The following is a 7,978-nucleotide window of genomic DNA, read 5'->3' as shown; positions in this document are numbered from 1 at the left end:
ATATATATATATATATATATATATAGGTTCATAAGAGCTAAACAATGATCAAATATCGATCATATGACATAAAATTTTGTATTATCATACATGTTGAACGCATATACTTGCAAGGTGCATAAATATTTTTACAATATATATATATCTATTGATTATAGAAAATATATATTTATTAAAATAATTTATTATGAGGTATAAAATAGAGATCAAATTATTCAAAATAAAAATAAAAAAAAGAGAAAAATAACACATACGAAAGAGAAAAACAAAAGTTAAAAAGATACATAGAATAGTTCATGATAAAACATTTTCTTTGATGAAAAAAATAATCAAAAAATGAAGGTAGGGATAATGGATGTTCAAAAACAAAAAGGTAAAAAAGAAAAGAAAAAAGAGAGAGGTCTATTGAGTGAATAAGAGTTAAGTAAGTAATTAATTGAAATATATGTCAATAAATAACTAAGGTTATGCTAGGAATTTGAAATGAGGTATAGTGAGAAAACGCTTATATTGAAAAGTAAAAGGGAGATGTATGGAGAATGAGAGGTATACTGAGCAAATTTATAGGTCCTAATAGCCGCACTCAATAATAAAGCAAGTACAAGATTGCAATTTATAGCAGCAGCTAAAATTATCAACAGGAGTACATCTTCAATGGTGGAAGCACAAATGAAACCAATCAAGGAATGAAACTTTACTTTGAATAAACTCGAATATTTAAGAAGTAATGCAAAACTTGATCACAAACTGACTGAATTGTCAGAATATGTAGGAAAGAAATGCCAGCTGCAATGTCGACTTGGAAAATTAACCATGAACTCATTTTATGAGCAAATGACAAGAAATCACTTTCGCAACAATCACTAGAAAGTCTACTATAATATTCAAAAAGAACAGAAATGAATTAGTTAAAATGGAGGTCCAAAGCTCAACTAAAAACAAGGAAGCATATTCAAAATTCTAGAACTTTACCAACTATAGGGAGAACTTTGAAAAATCACCGAGTTTTCAACTTACATTGGAATAAGCTGAAACTTTCCAGATCTCTTATAGGCTAACAAGGATACAACATGTAAAAGTTTCAGAAAATTTGGACATATAAAAGTTAGTTAAGCGAATTTCTAAAGTGACTACATAACCAAACAGTTTCTGTAGAATTTTCAGAATTTATATCCTTCCTTTATGTAAAAGCTAAGAGTTATAAATACAATGTGTTTTGATCAAATCCTACTTATAGAACTTCTTGGAATGTCTATTTCGAACAAAAACAAAGCTCAGCTGAAACAATACTTGAAGATGATTTAGAAATTGATCTCAGAACTCGATAAAAACGACCATAAACTATTAATCAGTTGCTGCAACAAATAGAACCAATCAAGGTTTCCACCAATATATATCCTTATCTAAATCGCATAAGAATTCATAGAGAACACGTATCACAGCAATCACACCCAACACACATCAAATTAGAATCTAAGCTATAAGGAAGGTTTTGTTTTCCCTACCTCAATCTATGGAAACCAGCAACCAAAATAATTAGCCAAGTCAAAGCAAAGCTCTCCAAGTCACTATACAGACATGACACACCAGACCAACATTGCATAATCAAAAGCCCTAAGTGCGAAATTGGTACCTGGCTTGAAGAATATAGACAATCTGAAATCGATAGCCTTAAGAGTTGGGTTCTCCTTGTTGTTTGCAAACAAAAAGTTCTCTGGCTTCAAGTCTAAACCTAAGATTCAAAATTAAAACCTCATAAACATATTCTTCAAAACCTAAGATTCAAGTGACCAAACACCTAATCAAACCCAGAATATTTCGATCTGAAAGCAAAAAAAAGTGTGTATCGAGAGAGAGAGAGAGAGAGAGAGAGAGAGAGAGAGAGAGAGAGAGACGAACCAGAAGTAGCGAAAAAGAAGGAGACAAAACACGAATCGGAAGCAGGAAACCCAGGGAATAGCAATAACGACAAGGAATTGCGATGACGGCGACCTCACCAGAGTTGCGAACCAAAGTTGCGATGACGGCAAATCGAAGGAAGAACAATACGTGACCTCATTTTGCCCAATTTCGTCTTCTGTGTCTATTTTCTTTCTTTTACTCTTAGGTAAACTGAACACTGTAAGTGATAAGCTTTGGGCTTTTCCAAATCCAAGGCGCGAAACCGATTTTTCATTCCCGCTTACACTTTTGGAGTCCCGCTTCTCTTCTTCGCGTTATTGAAAAGAAAGGATAGCGTTTTAGGGATTTTTATATTTTTAAATTTTTATAAAATACCCATTAATAACACTTAAAAAAAAACGCTATTAAACAGTGTTATTAATAAGCCAAATTCTTGTAGTGCTAGGACTCCCAAAGTTAGCACCATGTTCGGGGACGTAATTTCGCCTTCAGCGGTCCAGCGCCGGAAAGAATCAACGGCAGACTCGCTATGGTTGGCTTTGTTTCGGCTCTTGCAGTGGAACTGTTAAAGGGCCAGGACATTTTTTCTCAGATCTCCGACGGTGGCGTCTCACTCTTCCTTGGCACTAGCGTTTTGTTGTCGGTTGCATCCGTGATTCCTCTATTTCAAGGAGTCAGTGTGGAGTCAAAATCGAAAGGACTCGTGACCTCAGATGCTGAGTTGTGGAATGGAAGATTGGCCATGTTAGGTTTGGTGGCTTTGGCTTTCACCGAGTACGTCAAGGGTGGAACCCTCATATAATTAGTTCGCATGCATGCCTCATTATTGGCCAGTGAATTTGCTAGCTAGGTTCATCTTCAATACCTTGTAAAAGTTGCAGATGAAATTTATAATTTGTTTGGATCTTTGGATAACTTATAAATGAGCATAAAATTAAATTGCTAATTCATCAAGACCAGAAGACGGTTTTGGATCAAATTGAATTTCATTTTGAACAAGAACATAGAGAAAACTATTCTTGTCGATCCTTATATCCACGTACTTGATCTTTTTGTTTATTTCTTCTTTCTTCTATACACTAGACAATAAAGGGTAATTGTATATGTTCACTTGAATATTTAACCTTACCGCCAACTTTTGGACCTCCCGGTTAATTCTATCAAAATTTCGTACATAATAAAAAAAAAAAAAATAGAGATCGACCTAACTCCTAATGAGTAGCCTATATAATTTGGAAAATTCTGCTGTGCCGTTAGGTATAACATGCCTGCTCGAAACACAGGCCAAATTTGAAACCAACCACATAATTTTAGTTGAACTAGCTTCTTCTCATATAGTAAATGTGTCCTATAAGTATCAAGACCATCTACCGAGTGCATACTCCCTATTAGTAGTCTCTATAAATATTACTCTCTATAAATACGTAATCCCTAGCTAAAATCTCAATAGTACGTAGACATGGCCGAGGAAACTGCGTTCAAGCAATTTGACATGGTTTCGGACCACTAAGACCACTACTATAGCGCCGCCATGAAATAGGGAGATGGACATAGTTTCATCAATGGCAGCAGAGCCTACAAGAATATCATGCGCGAGTGGAAAATCTTAAAAAAGAACCTCCCTGCGGACACCATCTACGTGCGCGCGTACGAGACCCGTATCGACCTTATGAGGGCTGTGATTATTGGAGCAGCCAGGATGGACTCTTCTTCTTCGACATCAGGTTTCCATCGGACTACCCTGACCACCCACCCCATGTCCACTTCCGATCGCATGGTTCGTCTCTCAACCCAATCCTAAACTCAAACGGATGCATCTGTTTAAGACTTTAAGCCCTCTAAGCAAGTACTGGATTGGGTGGAGGAGGAGTAGTAGTGAGCGGTGGAGGACCCATCTATGTCGACGATCCTCCAAGTTTTGGTGTCGCTTCAGCCTTCAGGCACTTGTTCTCGACGAGAGACCCTATTATAACGACCATGCGGCTCGCATACTAAGTTTTGGTGTTGTTGACATGATTCCTTTCCTCAGAGACCCCGTCATAGACTCATAGCGGACTACAACGCAAATGCATTTGTATTGACATGCAAGTCGACGCTGTATTTGCTAGAAAATCCACCAAAGAAATCTTTCGTCGCTCAACACTTCCGTCAGAGAGCAAGTGGCATACTGAGAGCGAGTGGTTTGCTGAAAGGACGTCGTACTTCGATGAAACTTCTGTACCCAAAACTCGTCCATTCTTTTAGAAACAATGCCGGTTGGGTGGAGGAGGAGGAGGACTTGTTGGAGTTAGCGGATCAGAAGGAGAGGCCCTTTCCAATTTCCATGGCTGTTTTATGTGCTTTTGGTGTGGGTCTCCATATCTTGTTTATCGTCCTTTTTTCTCAACTTCTCTATCTCTATTTATAAAGCCAAGGGAGTCGCTGAGTTGTGGAATGGAAGATTGGGCATGCTAGGTTTGGTGGCTTTGGCCTTCACTCAGTATGTCACGGGTGGAACGGTTCCACCGGAACCCTAATATAATTATGTCGCACCATTATTGGCCGGTGAATTTGCCAGCCATGTTCATCCTTAACACCTTGTACAAGTCATATTTTCGTTATTTAGTTTCATTATTTAGTTGCAGGTGAAATGTATTATTTGTTTGGAACTTTGGATACTTAAAAGTGAGCATGAAACTAATTTGCTAATTCACGACCAAAATGGATTTTCGTTCAAAATTTCTTTTTGAACAAGAACAGAGACAGAAAACTATTATTCCTATCTCCAACATTTGGACCTCCCAGTTAATTCGACCGTTCAGTTGAAGTTCTTGACTAAACAAACCATATATATAGTTCCGACCTAGTTCTCTATCAAAATTGACTACATAATTGAAAATGTGATCGGCCTAACTCGTAACTCCTAATAAATAGCCTACATCATTCTAGTTGAACTTATTCTCATAGTAAATGTGTCCTATAAGTATCAAGACCATCTACCGAGTCTGAAAATATAGTGTTCTATTGAATCTACGTACCGTGTGCAAGCAAAATGTACATTCTTTAGTGTGCGTTGTGTGTGTTTGTGTGGATGATTCGTATACAGGTTGCCATGCCATAACTGGTATTTGTCCACAATTGATCTTATGGACTCCGCATACTCATTATCTCCCCCCATATCGATCCTTTATAGTTTATAATAGAAACATTTTTCAAGGCTTTATAGTGCAGTTTTAGCATTATACCAACTAGAGGCGTTAAGGAAACACCAACAAATTTATTTCAGAAACTCATAATTAATCCATCACGTCTGCTACTACACATTCCTCCCAATATTTCTCTCTCTACCTATAGCTACAGATGGATTATGGGTTAAGTAACTCAGATTTTGGTAGAGTATACAATGGCCGGATCGAGTCATGAACAAAAGGAAAATATTGGAAAAGGTATTCGCAAACACGTATGGTAGTCATTGCACTTGATTCGAAGTCTCCTCATGACCATCGATGTTGAACGTACAATTGAAGTTCTTGCCGGCCTGTAGTATATGGTATATAATATGGTCGACTTGTTATGGTAAATTTTCTTTACCAAACACTAAAACTTTACTGATCTTACGTTGTGTGGTAGAAATAGACTAGTCCGTTGATCGAAGTTTTTGCTTGTATGTATAGAGAGAACCACGTCTCTCCAACCCACCACTATCAAACAAACGCAACTGTTTTCTGCGCTGTGCTGAGTGCTTGGTGACTCGGCCAGTATCTTCCTCTTTCCAACAAATCGAAAATGAAGCTCAACGTAAATAGTCTCTCGTGCCTAACAACTAACAAGTGTCGACTAGCTCAAAACCCTAACACCAGTATATCGTGGACTCGTCAAACATCAGTCCTCGTTTCTGGAAAGATCAGAAAAGTGGAACGATGGGACCTCAGAAAATCACTGATCGACTTCTACATTGTGGTGTGTTCTTCAACCACGTCTCCCATGCCCATCATGTGAGAAGAAAACAACCCAAGTGTCCCAACATTACTTGCATACCCTTACGAGCGACGTGGTGCCTAAATATCCACCGTTCAACTTCACGAGCCAATCCCCCCTAGCACTAAAAGTGACTAAACCCATCACGTAGTTTTTCTATAAAGGCCAGTTCAGGGCACACAAGTTCAATAACCCAGATCGTCTTCACTTTTCTCTTCTCTCTTTTCTCTTCTAAGCTCGATCTTGTGCTTCATCAACCTCCTTGATCATACTTTGTGGGTGTTTCAGTCAAGAAACATATATAAAATGGCTGCTTCAGCTTCCACGCAATCGATATTCCTAGCCAACTCCGTCGCTTATGGAGCTGGAATGAGGAGCTCAGTCAGGGTAAACCAACTCTTACCAACTCTTCATAGGTACCCTAACATGAGGGTGCGCTCCATGGCTGAGGTAAGTAGCTCTCTACCTAAGCTACTGTTTCCTCTGTGTTCAAAGCAACTTTTGTTTCAGAGTTCAAAATAAAAAGAGTTTTCTGTTTAGATCTCACTGTTTAGAGTTTAATTTTGTCGAGGATCTTCGTGTTAATTAACAATTTCCAATTTGTCCATATATTGCAGGATGGTCTACCTGAGGAGAAACCATCTACAGTTTCAGAACCATCAAAGATTCCAGCAGCAGCACCTACACCTACACCTTTCCCACCACCACCAAGGACTCCCAAGGTTAGCACCAAGTTCGGGGACGTTTTCGCCTTCAGCGGTCCGGCACCGGAAAGAATCAACGGCAGACTTGCAATGGTTGGCTTTGTCTCAGCTCTTGCGGTTGAACTGTTAAAGGGCCAGGACGTGTTTTCTCAGATCTCCGACGGTGGAGTCTCGGTGTTCCTTGGTACTAGCATTTTGCTGTCGGTTGCATCCGTGATTCCTCTATTTCAAGGAGTCAGTGTGGAGTCGAAATCAAAAGGGCTCATGACCTCAGATGCTGAGTTGTGGAATGGAAGACTGGCCATGTTAGGTTTGGTGGCTTTGGCTTTCACCGAGTATGTCAAGGGTGGAACCCTTATTTAAGTGTCTCTTTAGGGGGTTGTATTTAGCAGTTACAAGTATTAATGAGAAAGTTACGTGCATTTTTATACTCCAATGTGCAATATCCTTATCGTCTTTTAGGGTTTTACCATGACAATAGAGATAAGGCCCAAATGAAAACTTACTTCATTAAATCATCGACCATAGAAAATTACATACATTGGCTTGCGTCTCCACTTCTTTCATCATTAAAGATTTATTATCTTGCCAAAGCTTTACCATCCTTTGAAAATTGTCTTCTTGTAACAAGTTCGTATACAGTAATTGATAGTAGAAAACTTACTGTGATGTGTTTCTAAATATCATCTTGGAAACTCGGGGATACATCTTTCCAAGTCCCAGCAGTCATTGGTAAAAGTTCTCTTGCTGAGATTCCAATGAAAGAGGAGAAATATGCAGCATGTTTTCTTGTAGATTCCATCAACAATGAAATTGGCCGACAAACAATCCACTTCACTGTATCAGACATACCGGCCAATACTATCACCAAACTTAACCTTACTAGCTAACCATCCACTAAAGGTATCAAGATGTCTCTGTTTAAGAAGGTATTCATCCTTTTTAAGACGTGTGTCTGAACACTTCAGTTGTTCCATGTGCATTCTGATAGGAAATAAATATTTCAGAAACTAAATATGTAAGCTACAAACAACTAAACAAAATAAGTTTCGCAATCAAACTTACCCACTCCATGGATCGACTTATGAGGTATTGGTCAACACAAATCGATGAGCAATATCTAACATAGAAGAATTGAGTGGTTTTAGCTTCCCTGACCAAGTGGTCGCCCTTCCAGTATTGTTTCATCCTCAAAATCCTCATTACGTCTAGTTTTAACACATATTTCAGCTGCTCCTTCAATATATCCACTACAAAAACGTGTTATCTCTTCTGCCAAATACTTTTCAACTATGCATCCTTCAGGATTTGATCGATTCTGAGCATATCCTTTTAAGTCCTTCATAAACCTAAAAAGAAAAACAAATCAACATTAGTATTGGAGGAATAAAGGAGCACTAGCAAGGGAGTTGTGA

The 7,978-nt window shown here is 38.4% G+C and overlaps 1 protein-coding gene and 1 pseudogene across 1 annotated transcript; both read left to right on the top strand.

The window, feature by feature from the left end:
* The first annotated feature begins 1,981 nt into the window (after positions 1-1,981).
* On the top strand, positions 1,982-2,704 carry LOC101302550 (annotated as a pseudogene).
* A 3,167-nt stretch (positions 2,705-5,871) lies between these two features.
* On the top strand, positions 5,872-6,997 carry LOC101298787 (early light-induced protein, chloroplastic-like). The gene is made up of 2 exons (XM_004296533.1): positions 5,872-6,309; positions 6,477-6,997. Exons 1-2 carry the CDS (start codon positions 6,166-6,168, stop codon positions 6,924-6,926), a joined length of 594 nt encoding a protein of 197 aa, XP_004296581.1. The 5' UTR covers positions 5,872-6,165; the 3' UTR covers positions 6,927-6,997.
* The last annotated feature ends 981 nt before the right edge of the window (positions 6,998-7,978 follow it).

The sequence above is a fragment of the Fragaria vesca genome, linkage group LG4 (genome assembly GCF_000184155.1).
Source record: "Fragaria vesca subsp. vesca linkage group LG4, FraVesHawaii_1.0, whole genome shotgun sequence".
Taxonomy (NCBI): Eukaryota; Viridiplantae; Streptophyta; class Magnoliopsida; order Rosales; family Rosaceae; genus Fragaria; species Fragaria vesca.
The sequence above is the reverse complement of the archived record's forward strand: the minus strand, read 5'-3'. Positions and strand labels throughout refer to the sequence as shown.

Coding starts and splice junctions, on each gene's coding strand:
- LOC101298787 (XM_004296533.1), top strand. CDS start 6,166: ATGGCTGCTTCAGCTTCCACGCAATCGATATTCCTAGCCAACTCCGTC. Junction 6,310..6,476: donor GGGTGCGCTCCATGGCTGAG/GTAAGTAGCTCT, acceptor CATATATTGCAG/GATGGTCTACCTGAGGAGAA.